We start from the raw sequence: 19,194 nt of genomic DNA, 5'->3' as shown, positions 1-19,194 counted from the left end.
GAGGCCCTGATTGCAACTGCTACAGCCAGTGAGTTTTTTTTTTTTTTTAAAGTGCTGGGAGGCTGGGGCTGGGTGGGGGCTGGGGCCAGACAGGACAGCCACAGGGGACCTTTCCTGTGGCTCTTCCCACCTGGGGAGAGACAGGCACAGCCGGAGGAGGTGCAGGAAAACCTGCAGCCATCTGGATGTGCCTGCCTCTCCCTAGCCGATCTGAATCAGAGCCAAAACAGCGTCGAAACACTGCAACAGATTTGGCCAAATCGAAATGGAGCAGTGATCTGAAACACTGAAACAAATCACTGTCCTCTGAAATGGCCGAATCCAACATCAAAACGAGACATAGCTGTTTCGCACAGCACTACTACTCAACTTTGTCAAATCAAAATAAAAAAAATCTTCTCATGGGCAGATTAAACTATCTTCAAAATAAATCCACCCCTTCGAAACTCCCTGCCTCCCTGACCATATTCAAATATATAAGCTAAACACAAGATTATCAATTTTCTCATTGCAACCAAGTGCCAACAATACAACAAGGTAAAAAGGCAATGTCCCTGTGTAGATCTATCATGCCCAGAATGTAATAGGCCCACAAAATAGCAGCAACATTTTTATACATTACAGACACTGATTACTCATTATCAAGTGCAAGTACTAGAGAGAAATGTTTGTTAACTTTGCAAAGCTGCTCTCCAGCTTCTTTCAGATATTTCCATCTTGCAGCTGTATCCTTCCATATAGGTGATCTTCAGTTCGTTCCACAATTGGAGTTTGCTCAATCAGGAAGACTATTTGCAGGCTTCAACTCTTCTCTGCCCACTCACTCCCCATGCAATCTCTGTCATGAAGAGCAGTGTTTTATCCTAACATCTGGCTGAGAAATTGAATGTCACCTGGAAGACAGACAGTAGCCTCCCACCCTTTCAATTTAAAGACTGTACAATATTTAAGCTTCCTTCTTTCATTCTTTTTTAAATTATCTGTACTTCTCTTCCACAGCCCACAGGAGGTATAAAGTACCAAGAACTACTTCTGCGCAGACAACTAAATTACCAATGCTAGCAGAACAGATAAGTTTTCAGTCCAAGTACCAAACTGTGAGCTGAATTCAGTACTTTAAACAGTAGTTTGAAAGATGCTCTTTCTGGTCTATGGTAAAGGACTGTGACAATATAATAATAACTAAGGCTTTAAAAAATGTGTTAGTGTTACCTAATCTACCTTAAGAATGAAAGGAAGGATGTTTTCTTTAATGGAGATAGACAACCTTCATAGGAGCAAAGCATTAATCTACTTCCCTAGCTGGAATCATTTCCTTGCAATAAATATGTTTCAAGCTACTCTTGCTCAGGGCATTTTGGATATGCATAACTCATTCCTGCACATCTGTATGTCAAACAAAGCTAACAAATTCCTTTCCAAGTATTTCAGGGTAAACTTCAATACAGACTGAGGATTCAGCATGTGATCCTGTGACCAAGAATACCTGCTCAAACAGAGTAAGGGTCACAACTGATCACAGTCAGGAAATTTCCAGCGTCATGTCTGTTGGAGGTATGGCCCTAGGGAAGGCCAAAGGCAAGTTCTACTGGTGCCTGTTTCTTTGGTTTCACTGGTTTGTGTCAGCCAACGGAATATTCAGGAGATGAAAATGAAAAACTGTGCAATCTATCAAGCAAGATGGGAGATTAACTGTCAAGCAGTGCCAACATGCAAGAGGAATAAATACCACACATTCTCTGGATCAGAGAAAGCGCTTTGATTCAGAGCTGCCTCTGAGGTATTACTGTTCTGACCTTTCCTCATCTCATTATGGTCATCAGGCAAACACATACAAATCATTATATGCAACAGGGATGAAGCATACATGTGTGTTTTTGAGTAGGGGTGCTATATTTAGCAATATATTGAAAATATATTGTACATCCTCATCTCATAGATAAGATAGATAGATATGGCATGAAGCGTTACTTATCTATCTACCTACCTAACTTTTACATTTTTACAACAAATAGGATCTTTGCTCCATGTTTTTTAATCCACTGGTCATAACAGGCCAAAACCATACATCATACATAACTGCTTCTTATTCAGGGTTTGTACATCACAAATCTTGTGCTATAATACGCTTTGCCAATGCCTCTGTAATCAAGAGTATAGACAGAAAGAGGCTTTTAATGCACATATGATAAATGATTCCTTTAAAACCTGCAGGCTTACTGAGGAAGCTCTGTCACAAGGGCCCCATGGCAACTATGGAGAAAACTTGGAACAAATGGGGAAACTGCAGTGTGCAGGGAGTGGGGGGGCTGGCATCAGCTAGCTGGGTGGTCTGAGGAACAGAACAATATTATAGGACAAGGAAAATTAAAGTACTCAGGAAAGTGGGAAAGTGGCAGTGAGATGGAAACAAAGTGACAGAGTAAGAACTTTAGCAGGTGAAGACAGCAGATAGAAAATTCAAAAAAGGAACCAATTCTAATGAACAATTAACTGCAACAGTATGCAGGGGTTTTGGGCAGGAGAAGGGCTAGAGATGTCACAGTAGGCATTTGGAAAAGTGGGAGAGATTACTGAGAAAACCCATGACAGGGCTTACCTCTAATCTCCAGAGAAACACGAAGTGAAACAAGATCACAGACCATGAAGGCTGGATTGTGTCCAACTGCCTTACATGAATAACTAGAAAATAAAGCAGAAGAAGGCTTCCCTAGACAATGACACTGCTTAGTTTTTGGCCAAGTGAGACCTGTGTTGCAGGAATATGAAGTTTATTAACCACTTACCTGCATCTAGTCAGTCTCCACATTGGCCAAATGAGGTCGGTTGATCCCAATGTGAAATGGTGACAGAGCAGTACATAGGACAACTTAGATTTGGGACCATCATGGCAAGACATTTCCACTGTATTTTGACTTCCTGTTCCCTTCTTTCTATGCTTTGCATGGGAAAATTACCATGAGCCCTGGACAATATCTGCTGCACAGCTGCCGCAGGAATCAAGATTCAGGGGGCTTTAGATGTATTTAAAGAAACACACAACTTTGAAATACCATGAACATATTTTTCATTTTGTAGTTGCCATGGAAAGAAGCACACACTTTTTCTACACTGTGCAGTTTCAGAATGATGAAAAGCAACATATTCTTGCTTTTAACCTCCTGCATTTAACATCCTGCAAGGGACAGCCCACGGATCAGGGTCATAAAGGCTACTCGGACACAAAATAAACTCTGCAGCATTGCTCAATATGCTGGCTTCATGCTGCAGAGCAGAAAAGGGCAAGGATTTGGCCTTAGATGAACTATATGATCTAATTAAAGTTAATCCCAATTGCATTTTCTGGTATTGTATGACATTGACTTCTTATCTGCTTATTCTTGTGTGCACTTGTTCTGGCTTATTGTACATAGACACAAACAGAGAAACAGGAGTTTCTGTAGGACCTTCTCATTGTAAGATCAGAGATGGAACTATAGAGAGATGTTCCAACACCACCCGCTATCTTACCCTGCCAAAGTGTACTGTCTTATCAAAAAAGGTGAAAGAGTTATTTCTGGCATGCATACTGCTCGAGGGGGAAGGAGAGGAAAGATCATTTCAAATATTTACATGGACTTTCAAGCCCTTTTCATAGCCTACAGTTCTGTACAAAAAGTCATGCTGTTGACGTATTCTCTGATCTCTTAAATTAAGTGATAATGAGAAAGTTAATATTTTCCACAAAATGATTTTAAGAATTAACAAACAGACAAAAGGATACAGTAAAAACAACATTATGGATTTTTTATTACAGGTGCTAGCAACTAATGTTTTAATTCCAGAAAACACAAGATTAGTCTCCCCCATGCTCTCATCCTATTACTTTCATTCTATCAGAGTAATCATTGCATCTAAGGGCATATTTTCTTTTTAAGTACTATGATTACATTTTTAAAGTATGCATCTAAAGCTAAACCCCTACTTACACTTTTTTATGAAAAGTAACACGATTTACAGAGAAGCTGACAGCACAGAGGACAACAATAGAGAGGAGTTGCATACTTTGCACTAAACCATAGATATAAAAATAAATAAAAGACTCACAGGGTATGTACAGACATTCAGGGATGTTAGGGGGAGGTTAGATAGAGTTAAAAATGGCCACCCAATCAAAGGTAAGTTGGGATGAGGGGCTAGCAGGAAGGAAAGTGGGGTCTTTGGGGGACATTGGGAGGCTTGCAGGATGGGGGGGGTTGTGAGCTCAGGAATGGGGACTGGCTGGTCCATGGTGGGGGGCAGGGAAGAGGGCTGTCCAGTTGGGGAAAGGGGTGGGGACTGGGAGGCTAAAAATAGGCTGGTACCAGGGGGAGGGTAGGAAAAGCACAGCCCCAGACCTGGGACCAGCAGCTGGGCTTTCCCAGTCCTCAGGGCTGCACTGGTAACTGTACAGAAGTGCAGGTAAATCAGTATCACCTGATCCACTGTAAGTTAGGACTACCTTGGAGATGGGGTTAACTTGGATCAGGTCGGCCATTTTCAGATTGATCTAAGCTTCCTGAACTTCTGTACAGTTCACATTTCAATCCCTACTTAGGTCAATGCAAGTGTATGGTCTGCATTGGATGAACTAAGTTAGATGGGGTGGCCATTTTTAATATGACCTAATCTCCCCTTAACCTCCCTGAATGTCTATACCTAACCATACTGTTTCTGGTTCTTGATTAGGGAAGTGTTATCTCAGACACAGGCAGCAGATAGTTAGAATTGTGGAGTGTCAAAAAAGCTAAAAAGCTTTCTTTATCTGTGTCACAGGCTTTGTTCAAGGCATTGTTTCCAGAAAAGGTAGGCTGCTATGATTTCACTAGCAACACAAAGATTTTGATTCAATTTCCTCTTCTCATATTTACAGCAAATAATACACATATGTGAAGTGTAAAGGATGGTCTTGGAAGGCGTGGTTAATCCTGCTCCCTGGACCCTTAAACATCAATCAATTCTATGTAAGATACACCCTGGCCATGGTAAATAATTGAACCTGCAAATCTTATTTTACTTCTGAAAGCATTCCAGACAGACTCACTCATTCAGATATTTATGAAATCCAGAAGTAGCATAGGTAGCGTTGAAGCAAATTCACATTAAAATTTGACTGAACACTCAGTATTTTGTGCTATCTTTGCACAGTTCTCCATACTAACATACCTAGAGGGTCTTGCTGCTTCTTTCCATTATTTAAGTACCGTCATGTATCAGGATCTGAAATGATGTTCATACTGACTGGAAAAACAGATTTTTCTCTGGATCATTTATCAAGATGTGTTTATATGAGACCACTCTGAGAAGTACATTTACAGCTTTCAAGTGTGCTGGTTGTATCACATTAGACACATCATGCTCTCAGAATGTATACAATACAAAGCCCAGTGACAAAGCACAGTTTTGAACTATAATGGATTACAGCCATTCCTAGTTTCCTGCAGGCCAGCCAGGAGGGAAGCAATGTTTAAACTTCTCACTTTCACAGATGTCCCTATGGCAGAGAGTAATTAAAGGGGAGAAGGAATGACATATTGTACCAGAATACCAAGGAAAAAGAATGCTATGACAAAATGCATGTAGATGAAAAGCTTCATACCGGAAGAATCAGGGAAGGGGTTCAGACTCAATCTGCTAAGGTCCCTTCCGACCCAACATCTATGAATCAGGGTATATTAAAGGGGAAGAGGCTTCCCTTGGCCGAACTCTGTGTACTACCTGTAGATTTGCACAAAACTTCTCAAACTTTTTTTATTGCTTTGTAACATACATTATAGAAGCTTCAGCTGAGGGACCGCAGGATACTTTTCTGTAAAACTCAAACTGTTTGCTCTTAACTGAAGTGTACTTTCAACAAATAGAGAGAAATATGAAATAGTCCCTATGAACACGCTTTTCCTGTTACTAGGGAGGCATTCAATTCCTCCACTTCAGAAGGTATTTTTAGTCCAACTACTTTTAATACTAAGGATGCTCCACGGATATGACATTAAACTCTGATACCCAGGTTATAGGAACACTCAAAACAAAAAACTCTATATCTAGGCATTATCATTTGATGCTGACTATAAAAGTTCTAGCACACACTGAAAGGCAGGAAAGTACAGCAGATAAGGAAGAAAGCTAACTATAAACATGGAGTATGTTAAAAATGCACTTATTGTTCTAACAAGATCAAGGGGGAATTCTTCACATACTGAACTGGTAAAGAACAAGCTCTTTTCATTCCATTACTACAATTATATAGCTCTATGGTTGTTATACCACAGGGGTTTGAAGGTAACCCATTATTCCACACAAATTGACAGCTATTTTCTGAATGAAGTCAGCTTTACCAGGTACAACATATCTGAAAGAAAATGCACCAAAATTTCCCTTAATACAGCAAAAAACTTATGACCTCCTTCACACATTCTGAATCTTCTACTTGGAAAAGTAAAAAGAAAATGAAAGGTAACTAGTCCATAAGATTGTTTTTTGTAATACAGCTAATTTGTACAGATCAGAATACTTAAAAAAAAGAAAAAAAGAAATGCCCCACATCCAGGCAGTGAGTCATCAATGAAACAATAACTATGAAAATACCATTTTACCATTCTCCTCTCCATGCACTTAATTTTTTTTTTTTTCCAAAAAACCCAACACATTTTTGTGCACCTACGGATGGCTCTTACTGTTTGAAAATGTTTTAAAACTGCTTAGTTATAAAAACCCTTTTTTAGTTTAAGCAAATGCTGGCACTAGACAGCAATTCAAGTCTCCATTCGAAATGACAGACATACTGACTGGGAGACCTGTAACAGGGCTATACACGGCACTTGCTAGTTTCTGAACAGCAATCCCCAAGGTAGAACTCTTTAAAGAAATACTTGGAGGCTACCAGTTCCAGACCAAAATCCAGGCCATATATATTTTATTAAATATGTGGGAATTGCTGTCAACTAAATACATTTTTCTCTCCCCCCAATACAATACCTTGATTCAAAGCCCATTGAACTTGAAAAAAAGACTTTTATTGACTATAATAGGCTCTGAATCACTGATAAAGGCAACATTACTAAATTAAGCTAAGTCAATAGCTAAAAGAAGGACATTTTGGAGAATTATGACAAACCCCAAATCTTACTTTTTGTTCCATTCTACCTAAATGCATGGGCGAATTTGCCCCATAACAAGACTATCAAGGGCATTCACAGGCCATTCCTAATTTCCTGCAGGCCAGCCTTGTCAACTGTACTAAAACATGATTTGCCTGATTTTGTAAAATTCCCAATTGGCATCTTTAAATACATTTGTGATTCTGCCCTGTAAGATCACCTGAGTGATAACTCAGGGACAGCCATTTCATGTTTATTTAAATTACTAATGGGTATGAAAGGACATATAGTATTTATTTTTTGAAACACAGCTTTACCTTGCAGAGACTAGCCTCTCTGGCTGGCGTTTTCAATAGACACCAAGTAAACTAAGCAGCAAAATTCCCCTGAAATTCAGTGGGAAATAGGCACTTGCTTTATGCTGCTTTGAAAATCCCAGCCTTCATAAAGTTAAGAGCATCCAGTTGTGCAGACGTAAAAATGTGCTTTCAGAAGCACGTTTGGTGCTGCGTTAGAAGAATTAGGAATAAGAACACTGATTGACAACATGAAGGACTGTGCAATGAATGCCTTGCCTAACTTGAATGTGTATTCCACTGCAAAAAATTAGCAAAAAAAAAATTGTTTTAAGACATAAACTGGAGACATGCTGACATTTTAAATTTTGCTAAAGAATGGCGAGTAAATACATAGCGATATATTAGATCACATTCAAACTTTTCTGTTCCAGAAAAAATACCAGAGCAAAAATGTGTTGTGGTACTAGTCTCTCAATGCCATCAAACCAACTATATTCTGTTGCTATCAATTGGATTGGTTTGCATGCAAAAGGATCACTATGTACATTTAAAAACATGACAGTTTCATGAGAAAGAGACCTTTGCTTAGGTCAGGAATGCATCTTATTAAAAGGAGACTAAATTTAACGCCTTTCCTCGTGCTGTGTCAAAGGTCAGGTAGATCTCATACAAAGCCCTATCTTTGCCTTGGAGAGAATTCATAGTTCTTATCATATAACTATGTGACATACTGGAATCTGCATTATTGTACTTGAATTTTAAAAATGATTTAGAAAGTGATCTAGATAAAGGAATGACTTTCCAGATCAAAATAATTAATTGCAATGACTAATTGCAATGACTGGAATTGCACACCCCAGCTATAAAAATTCATCACGTGACTATACGAAACACTAGGCTGCTGGTTCATTTACCTCAGACTTGTAGCTCACCAGCTCTCTCTCAATATTGAAATCCTATATCCTCATCACAGTAACAAAAAAGGAGATGCATTCCTAGTTATTATGCCCAACAGACTAAGAAACTAGTTACATAAAAGCTACTATAATGTAATAGGATCGCTTCACAGCTAAGAAATGGTGCACTGTGCAGTACTACGTTTGTCTACTCTGTATTCAAATTATTACCACCTGAAAAAAATGGTGGTCTGAAATGTTTTTCTGGCATAGCATGCACCTGAAACCAAGCATTAAGTTAAACAATGAAATCATTCAGTCTCTTCTAACATCAGTGAACCTGGCTGGAACAGGAATAAAAAGCAAGTAGGATTCTGCAGTGGGAGGCAGGAAGTGGTGCCCTCCTCCGACAGAAAAAATGAGCCCCCTGCCTCGCTTGTGAGATTTATGTTATTGAAGAAGGCAAGGCAGATGTGCACCTTAGAAATTAACTAAATCAGAGATGCATAAGCTTTTGTAAGCAGCATGGATTACTTCATCAGATACTCTGCCTGACTTCAGACTAGCATGGCTAACTACCTCTTCATACATTATGGAGGCACCGTTCACTCTCCAACCTTCATGCTCGGAGAATGACAGAGATCCACTGATCAATGAGTTAATAAGCACTGAAATTCCAACAGCCATATGTTAAAAAAGGACTCCTCTTGCACACTTCCAAATCCCAGTATTCCCACGTCTGGATATGGGAAAGAGAAGGTTGATACATGAATCAGGTTGACAGTGGAACACACCGCCTTTCATCTGAAAGGCTGTCTGATCACTTAGTTCTTCCTAACATGCCAGTAGCAAGAAAAACTGTAGCGATAAACATTCTAGAGGGCTACAACTCCGGTCATTAAATTGACCCCACACAGCTCCAGTCCAAGTTTCTCCTTATGCTAATCTTAGACAGCTAATGGCACACTTGGTCAGCAGATAAAACAGTCATTTAACCTTTAGGGAGAAGTCAATTAAGGGGTTTATTGACAAGTAGGATTTAGCAGAGCTTAATCCAGGCCTTGGCAAGTATCTGAAGCCAAAACTGAACTAGAGCTATTGCCATTGCTGTGTTCCCTTGACTCCTGCTGAAAGCAATGCTTTTATCTACTTGGAAAGAAAGCACTTTCTAAAGCCAATTTATGCATTTCAGAATGAGGAGCAAAATCAAGTATAAAACATACAAAGAGGCAGGAGGGGGAAGGAAGTGTTCTGTGTCAAGCTTTCAGTAATCAACTTTTAGTGCTTCTAATGACACAGGACAGGCTACTAATGGGAAATAAAAATGTAATCTTCTGCCTTCAGTTTACAACTGGTCACTTTAATAAAATATGTTTTTCGTATTCATTGCTTCTATCCTCTCTATTAGTGATTCTCAACGAGGGTGCCTTGAGATCCTTTCAAGGGTGCAATACAATGAGATTTTCAACCATGAGTCACAAGGTAAATCCAGAGATTTCAAATAGAAATCCAGTATGGTGGTCTTTCTGAGTCCTTTGCATCAGGAAATATGCCCTATGATTTTCTGTTGTCAGAACTACTAGCTGGCATTTTCTAAGTGACGTAACAAGTCTATTCAGAAGTGTTTTGAATCTAGAGACGAACACTGATCTATATATTTAAACAATATAACCTGATTTTTTCAGTGCTTTTTTGGAATATCACATTCTGAAATGATCTTTATAAGAGTTAAGCTATTAGTGGATAATTTATTTTTACTCAGAATTAAACAACTTAGTTTGTAATATTCTATTTTTTTTTTTTTAGAAATAAGAGCATATTGAAACTTAACTGTACAAAATTCTATTTGGTTTCCATACTTTTGGTTGTTACTTTTTGTATTAATGATTAGGCACCTATTTAAATTGTGGTGAGACAACAGGATTTGTGGGCCACACAGCGTATGGAGCTGATTTCATGGCCCCTTCACTACTGATTGGCTGAAGGGCTCTAGTGGCCCTGGCCCTTGCTGGCAATTGGCTGAGAGGCAAAAACCATGATGTAATTAGGTAGCAAAGCCCATGAAAATATCAAATAAATTACTGCATTATTATACATCTAAGTATTACATTTTAATCCAAATTGAAATATGTTATGAACATAAATTTTACACAATATGAATTGCAACTAATTATCATTTATTATTCTACACAAAGTTTAGTAATACTAGATGATGCTAACCTTGATAGAAACAATTCCTGTGAGTTGTTAAACGCTAGCATGCAGCATCTAGCAGCATTTGCAGTTGACATCCTTTGTCTTTGCAGTGTGAACATTTATCCATACACTGAGATCACATTCTGCATCCACTGAATTTGTTGCAGTGGTAAGGTAGTGTTTTGCCAAGTTGTAGAGATGTGGAAACTGACCGGAAACGGACTCCCAAAACAGTCACAGTCAAAAGGCATCTGGCACTCTGTGTCAATGTTCATATAAGCAGCATGTTCTTTGTCATGCTCTTTTTGCCATCCAGGGATTTGTTTCAGTAGCTGAGGGTCAAAACTCAGAAGAGACTCCTGACTGGGGTAAAAAAATTCAAACTCTTAAAAAAAAAAAAAAGATGGTAGCTAGTTGTTTAAACTGATTGCATTTTAGTAACTGTTTAGTAAAACAATTCATGTAACATGTAAGCTGATCGTGTGTTAGCAACTGATCATATTTGTATTACTAATTCAACTTTGCGGCTATTTCCTATTTCCTGGAACAGTTCTCATCTCCGCTGGTTTTCACATTGATAGTTTCAGAGTTGTTCTTACGCCATGTCTTCAACCCAACTTATCAAATCCATCAGCTTGTTGTGCTTGGTAGATCAAAGCCTGCCAACTTTCAGACCATGTCAGAAGCTCCATAAACTGGTTCATATTTTTCGTTGCAAATTTAACTTGATGTGCAATGTCTCACTGTCTTAAGAGATCATGTAGTTTAAGCTGGCAGTACTTCATATTCTTTGTGTGGTAATGAACTGCATTAAGCTACAAATTCCACCTTGTAAGTGCTAGCTCTTGTGGAACTGACAGTCACGTGTAGATCCCTGCTTCGACTGGCGATGGATTTCGGGTGTCGAACCTTATAGCCTGTGCAATGTTTGAACACTTTTTAAAAAGAGGAAACCACGTTATCCGCATCAGGAAAACGTATGCACCAGATGTCACTTACTAAAGAAAGGACTGCAGGTGACGTGAATTGTGTTGGGCATCATTCCATGGAGAAAGCTTTGCACATATACATAGCATTATCTGACAAACACTGAGATTTTGTTAAATTCTAAGCCATAGTTTACAACAGCCTTCACTACAGCTTATTACACGGTAGAAAGTTTGACAGATGTGAGGTGAACTGTCTCTTGTTTGAAAAACAGGCAGGTTGTGGTCTGTTCAGCTCCGAGGTACAAATAAAATGTGCAGAACAGTTATCTTGGGCATCTGCTGCTTCTTCTGCTACAATCGAGATTGATTCATATTCTGCCAATGCACATTTTGTAGACTAAACATGCAAAGCAATTACTCATGGTAGATAATTTTGGCAAAGTTTATTCACACATGGGAAACTGCTAGCATTTGGCACGTGTTTGTTCAAGTAGTCCCTTAATTTAGGGTTATCAATTTTCTACAAGGAATGTTGGAGATTGTGAATGCTTCCACTGCTGCAAATGCAGCCTCTCTTCTTGTCAAACTGTTTTCAATTGTTCTTTTAAAGACTGAGTACATAGTTATTTGTTTCTTACTCTAATCTTCAGCTTCTGCAGTGGCCTTTTGCTTTGTGTGATTTGGACTCCAAATGCCAATCAATTGTTTTTCCTTGACGCATCCAGAGGTGCAGTGCATGACGAACAAAACAATTTACCACTATCTGCATGCAAGGTGCATTACATGATCCTGACCTGAAATGTATTTAGGATTTCTTGGATTTATTTTCACTCATCATCTTCAGAATGCAGCACTGCATCTGGCTCCTTAAAAGATGGCAATGAAACTCTTTTGATTTCCTGACTGGCATCTTCACTGAGCCTACATCACTAGCTCAGCCTCTCAGTAGCTGCCTCTCAGGCCATGTGCTCTATGGCTGGAGAGACTGTTGTGTTTTTTGTATTGCATAATTCTGTGCAAAATTGCAGGAAATGTCGTTTTTCATGGTGATTGCAAAAGCTGCTCTTTTCAGAGTTTCTGTGAAAATCGCAAAACTGTGATTTAATAGGTCCCTATTAATGACTGAAACACTGAATCCTAACCTTGTTAAAAGCAGTAGCTACTGTTTTGGATTAGTCTGGTCTTCAAACTGCCAATTTTGGTTCAGTAAACTTTATGAACATCTGTAAACCATTCTATACAACTGCACAGAAAGAAACTGGCATTTGAACATTTTATAGAGAAGCAAGGAGTTACGATCCTTCCGAGTATACTTGAGGTCAGACAGTTTTGACATACATCAACTACAAAGATCTAACAGGGACAGCATTGATCAGTCTATCAGTGAGGTTCTAGTATTTGACTGATTTGTGGGACAAAAAATACTGGTCAGTCCAAGTATTTATTGCTATACCGAATCCCATGGGCAGCAGCAATGCTTTCAAGAACCATAAAAACCCGAATATTAACATTATATTAATACTGATATATATTCAATAGAAAGATGACTCTCAAATATATCCAACAAACACAATTTTCTTTAGATTTTAGACAGTATAATTTTGAAGATGTTGCAGCACAAAAATATTTCACTCTGGGTTAATGGGTCAGGTTTTCAGTCCTAATAGATGCTGGGTACGTTTTTCACAACCCGCTTAGTCATTAGACACTTAAGACAACTAGGTGGGGCAAATGGGGCACCAGCAACATCCTGCAGCACTTTGCACCCTGCTATCTGGTGTCCGACAGCATCTCTGCCCAAGGCGCCAAAATTGCTAGTTCCACTTCTGTCAATGGCAAACAGTAAGTGAAACAAACGTGAGAGAATGGCTAAAAGGCCAAGGTTGTTTGTATGCAGACCACCACAAGGAAGTGAAAAGAAGAGTCTCCCTGTTAGCACAGATTGTACAGCCAAATCCTGAAGTTTTTACTCAGACAAGCTCTCACTGATACCTTGCTTCTCTCTCTGTCTCTCTCCCAAGTTGATGCTGTTTCACATACAATTTCTCACACTAATCCTTCAGGGCAGCTGTTGAAAACTGACTTGCAAAAATGCAGAATGTTTCCAATGACAGAGTCATTACTGAGCATCATGGTGATTGCCTTTCCCACCCCAATTCCCATAGGGTTAGTGAATGGTAAAGCCATAATTGAAAGAAGTGATGTGTAGTGTTTTAAAATGTAACTTCAAAAAATGATGAATATTGCATCATTAAATACTTAAAACTCCCCTTATATCATCTCCATTTGGCACACAGTAGGCACATCTACACGGGCACTAATATGCCTTTTCTAATGTGCATTAAATTTATCACCACCTGGTAGGTGTCTCTAGTTGTGCTGTGAGGCTGCTTTGATGCACTGTAATTCCAGCGCGTACGAGAAGATTCAATTAATACAGTCTGCTGGAGTGTGGTAATTACCAGGGATCTGAGTTCCCCATTTGCCAGGGAAAAACATGGTAAAACCCAAATTTTCTCATTTTAAAGAGAAAAACCTGGATTTTTGCCTTTAAATGAGGAGAAAAAACCACAGGGAACAGTGGATTTCCCCTTGCAGGCTGGCAGAGTTGCAGGCTGGCAGAGTTTCAGCCTGCAAGGGGCTGGGGGAATGGGAAAAGGGTGATCTTTAAGGGGGCACTATGTACATGAATACATGCACATGGCCACCAGGCAGCCTGAAGAGCAGCTCCCGCAGGAAGGTCTTGAGTGGGGGGAGGGCCCTATGGTGAGGGAGGGAGGGATTTGGGCAGGGCTGGGGTTGCTGCCCAGCTGGGGCAATGCGTGGGGCTTGGGGCGCAGGATCAGAATGCATGGTTGCAGGGTCGCAGGTGGGATGGGGCCACGGGCAGCTTGTCTGGGGGGGGACGGGGCTGACTCCTTGCTGCTGCTGCTGCATATATTCTTGGGGAGTACACAGGGGGCATGTACCCTCCAGATTTGTGTGTGGGGCGGGGGCAGGCTGGACTTTGTGGATTTTAACTCTTCTTGTTAAAAGAAGAGAATTTGTGATTTCTAAAACAGAGAACTAGGATCCCTGGTAATTACCATTCTCCAGCCAGCCTCCGTATCACACGGATCATCATCTCCATGCTTCAAAATGGCAGCAAGGATACTTAAATTAAAGCTTATCAAATAAGCTTTAGTTCAAGAACCCCCACTGCCATTTTGAAGTGGGGGACACTGATACACAAGACACTGCAGCGCTTTAATTACAGCAGCTCTTGGAGCTGTTCCAAGTAAAATGTTCCCTCCCTCTCCGGAACACGTACAAGTGCTCTCCAACATGAGGTACTAAATTTTTGAGCATTAGGCTGCGCATTAGCAAACTTGCATGCTTTTTTTTAGTGATGCTTAATGTGCAGCAGAATATTTTATTGCACGTTAGCATAGTGTCAGTTTTTCACATAACGCTTTAATGCACAGTAAAACAGTCTACTGCATATGTAGACACGCCCAGTATATTATACATTTGCACTTGTCCACTAAAGGGAGAGTTATGTAGTCAGCTTTCAGCAACCTATTGTGAACAAATGCATTTCATACTGTAGTAACAAGAGACTGACTTAGTTCGAATGCATATACCTAGAAATGTCACAGATACTCACTGATATGAGACTACGTTAGATGAGCTGTATAGTAAATTTTAAAGCAACCTCTTTTTGATACCATCTAAACAATCTCAATTACTTTTGCAAATGACCAACATGCATTAAGTAAAATGTTTTTTCTATTCCCCACAATAGATATGTCCCTTGGTGTTTAGCCATAGGAGGATTCAAGCCATTTTAAGTCTTGTAAGATCATGGCTTTAGGTTCAGGCGTCTCCTGTGGACAAAGAGCAAGCTAAGCCACGGAGTGTCTTGCAGAGGAATTTGGAGGTGGGGAGGGCGGAAGAGGAGAAGTGTTCCAGAATTTCACAAAGAAAAGGAAAGTTCCAAACTTCATTTTACTTCAGAGAAAAGATGCTACAAAAGGCACTTCCACTTCTTGCTGCATTAGCTTATGATGTTGTTAATGTTCAGCTAGGGAGAGGTACAGACAAGATAGAGCACCACTGCCACAAAGTTAAAAATGCAGCCACTTGAACACCATCAGCAACATATTTAAAGGTGTCACATGTGAGCACTTGTTTCCCCTTCAATGCTCATGGGAAAATTGGCTAGGATACTGGAAATCTGATCAGCAAGTTGTTTCTATTTTTTCCTAGCCAGATACAATTTTTCACTTTCTTTAAACCTGGCAACAACCCGACTCCCCTTTACCTACCCATCCAGTTCTTTTGTAATTCTACAGTAGTGGCAAGAAAAGCCAGCTAATTCACAAGATTGGCTTCCTCCAGTGCAAACTCAGAAATTGGCCATTTAGAAAATACGCCAAAGTTTTAAAACTGTAAAAACAAACAAACAAACCATTTTCAGATGTCCTTTCCAACACTGGCATTTTCCAGACATTGGAAGTTAATTTTTTCCCCTCTCTGAATTAGAAAGAGATATGAAGAAGCCCCAGCGTGCCCTAAAATATTTATGTGGAAGCAGTTTTCCAAGTCCTTAGTGATATTTACTTACTGATACCTTCACATTACTATTCAGGTCCGAGGAGCATTTATACTATGTGTATATGTTACAGCAGTACAGTAAACTTACAGCAGCTGTGTTCTTCACCACATGTCCTACAATTACAATAACTCTTCCTTTAAAGCTCTGGAGTGTAGCAGTAGCAGGGCATTGGACGAGCTCTCCTTCTGTTGTGAAAGCCAAACCAAATGAAATGTTGATGCTGCCTGAAATGTGGCCACGGTTAAAGCTGAAGGAGAACACAGTTAAGAAAAAACACAATGGAAAAGATGTTCTAAGATATACTCTCACTTTCTGTACAGCACCCTAGCACAGCACTGTACAGTGTCTACCACAAAACAGATGAAGAGATTTCAGCCACTGAAAGTCAATGGGAGTTATATGCAAGCGTTTTAATTAAGAATTTGTACTATTAAGTTTTTGACTAAAGTGCAGATAATGAACTTCCTCCTTCACTGCTACTGCCAATGATGAAGTAATTAAAACAAAAGCTGCCTCCTTTTAAGAAGTCCCCTCCTCTGCCTGATGTGACACAAACCAATTTATTCTTTTTGGGCTAATGCACATTGAGAATCGCAGTTACTATTTATTCAAACTGAAAATAGCTGCTAGCTCACGTGAAAACTAACAGGGCAAAGATTTATTTATGGTTTTATAAAAAAAAAAAAAGGTAGAATTATTTCCAACACTGCAGTGGTCAATGTGTACCTAGATGCACAGTGAAAAGAAAAATGTAGGGCCCTGGCACACACTAGATTTAAAACTGTGAAAAATGTGCCATAAATAATAACCTGGCCAAATGTTAAAGCCAATTTAGGACATGACAATACAGCAAATGTGCCAGAAGGATGCTCCACATATAAGGTGGAACATCTTTGTGGCTTGTCTGCACCAGGCCTTAAATTGAATGTGTGGCATGTTGGGGCTGACCCATACCAAATCCCACTGCTCAGGTGAGTGCAGAGATGTGGCATGGGGCAGCTCTAGGGGTCCAGGATACAGCTATCCATCACCCAACCAGAGGGATTGAGTTGGGGGCAGCACTGAGTTCTGGATGCAGTGATACCACCCAACTCCCAGAGGCAGATCAGGGGGTGCCACGAGCTTAACATCAGGGAGAATTTTCCTCATCTAAGGCTCGTTGTGCCCAAGGCCTTTAAAAAGCAGGTGTACTGCTTGGGAATCCAGGTGCATACTCACTTTAAGTTCCTGGGGTGTCCACAGAAGTAGCACATGGGGAGCTGGAGCACCACAGCAGTGGTGTGCAAAGCAGGCCCTATTTGATTCCAGATTCGTTTGGATTTGATTAATTTATTTGGATCACTGTCCCCGATTTGATTCAGCTGAATCCAAAACTGAAGATTTGATGTTGATTCGGAGAATCAGCAATTTGGTCACAGACACAGCTTTAAATGTTTTTTCTACATACCTCAAGGTACCAGGCGTGCCTCGTGAACGCTGCAACACTGGGGCAGATGGAGCATCCCACAGAAGCGGTGTGGGGGCCCTCCCCATGTGCTCAGTGGTGAACCCAGAAGTGGACTGGAAGTACTTTTCCCACCAACCACTTAGGGGGCTTGAACTGGGTCGGGTGCAGTCTTGGGCTGGTAATGACAAGTAGCTGATTTTTGCCTCAGGCCCAACAATCGGCTGATTGTCAGCTCTAAGCACAGACCATACTAGAGCTGGCTGGAGTCCCTGATAGGGTCTAGGGGCCAGCTGACAGACAGCTGTCAGCCAGGATGGACCTGTGGGCACCCTTCTTTCAATCTGCCAGTGCAAGATTATAATCCTGGGGTCCCCCTGCACTGGCAAGTATTAATGGTGTGATTTAGATCTGATCCTCAGTCCCAACAATTATGCTTCTGTATGTGTGGCACAGTAGGAAATGCAGTTGTTGGGATCAGGGATCAGTTCCCACTGTGCCAATGACATGAATGTGTGCCGGGGTCTTATGTTCACGAACACATCTAGCCTTTTGTCAGCCTGACATCTTTTTAAAGGTTTAATCATTTAAAATTGGCATGCATGAAATTTTTGCATCCACAAACAACAGACACTTTGCCCTGGCTGCAGTTTAATATTTAGTACTTGGAACACAAAGCTTCTTGTACCAAAAAATGAAAGTACTGGCAATTGCCTGCGTGAAGTTGTGTGTCTGTTGGTCATCGATACAGTGCCAATCACTGGTATGAACTGAAGTTATTATTTTTTTTACTACACCTTTTTAACCTCAAAAATATAGACATTTGAATACAATGACAAACTTTTCCTCACAGACAGGGTAAAAGCACATAAAAAGGATTAGAAACTGAGTCCCTCAAAATCTATATCTGCATTTATATATTGGAAGGCATACACATGATAGGTTGTAATCTAAAAAGTTTCTTCTAAACTTTATCAAAAGCCTAACTCACGCCTGGTCAGCATGTCATATTCCCGCATTTAAGTCCATTAGTCTTCCTATTCAGAAATGGTCTAAAAGCCTAATGCTGAGTTCTTTTTAAAAAAGATGAGCATTGTCTCACTAACAATGGAGGTCCAAACTTGCTCAAAACTCAAACTGAAGTTAAAGAGTTCATGTAATCTATTACTGACTTATTAAAACTTTCACAGGCACCTCTCTCTCTTGCATACGAACATGGCAAGACTTTTAAAAAAAAAATGTATAGCAGTCAATTTGTTGGGTGGAAAATACTGCAAACAAAGTATTCTGATGATTAGTCACTCAATTATACTTAGAGAAGGCTAGTAAATTCCAGGATTTAATTAAAATGAGTTGGTTTGGAAGGCATTAAGATTAATCTAGTTAGACTAAGACTAGCATAATTTTTAAAAATGTGATTAAGTGTGAACACATGAAGCTTGATTATCATTATGATGTGGTGGGAAAGTCCAGCAAAACAAAAATTTCTGAAAGATTCATGAGAGAAATCTCACTAATTACTATAGGTCATTTGCCTCTATTTGGAAGGCAAAAAAGACTCCCTCTTCCCCAAGAAAGGTACAAAAAGGCTCTGGTTTATAGCTCTAATTGGATACATTACTGCTACATAGGCCATTTTTTTTTTTTTTTTTTTTAAATAGGAGAGCTTTTTTCAGAAGAACATGATTTTATTTATACTGAGCATGATAAACTACTCA

The 19,194-nt window shown here is 39.9% G+C and overlaps 1 protein-coding gene across 4 annotated transcripts in view; it reads right to left on the bottom strand.

The window, feature by feature from the left end:
- TBCK (TBC1 domain containing kinase) overlaps window positions 1–19,194 on the bottom strand; it is a 177,069-nt gene that overhangs the window by 2,609 nt on the left and 155,266 nt on the right. For 2 of the 4 annotated variants that reach the window (XM_019534140.1, XM_019534142.1), the window contains exons 25-26: window positions 16,120–16,279; window positions 10,618–10,865 (exon numbers count right to left, since the gene is read on the bottom strand). The exons of 1 other annotated variant lie outside the window; for it this stretch is intronic. In XM_019534140.1, the coding sequence (XP_019389685.1) occupies window positions 10,626–10,865; window positions 16,120–16,279 (400 nt within the window). In that variant the 3' untranslated portion in view covers window positions 10,618–10,625. Of the gene's footprint in view, window positions 1–10,617; window positions 10,866–16,119; window positions 16,280–19,194 lie in introns of those variants that run through there. One more of the 4 variants, XM_019534143.1, reaches the window with a different exon arrangement.

This window comes from Crocodylus porosus, unplaced genomic scaffold (genome assembly GCF_001723895.1).
Source record: "Crocodylus porosus isolate Cpor-Errol unplaced genomic scaffold, CroPor_comp1, whole genome shotgun sequence".
Taxonomy (NCBI): Eukaryota; Metazoa; Chordata; order Crocodylia; family Crocodylidae; genus Crocodylus; species Crocodylus porosus.
Note: the sequence above shows the minus strand (reverse complement) of the source record. Positions and strands in the feature narration are given on the sequence as shown.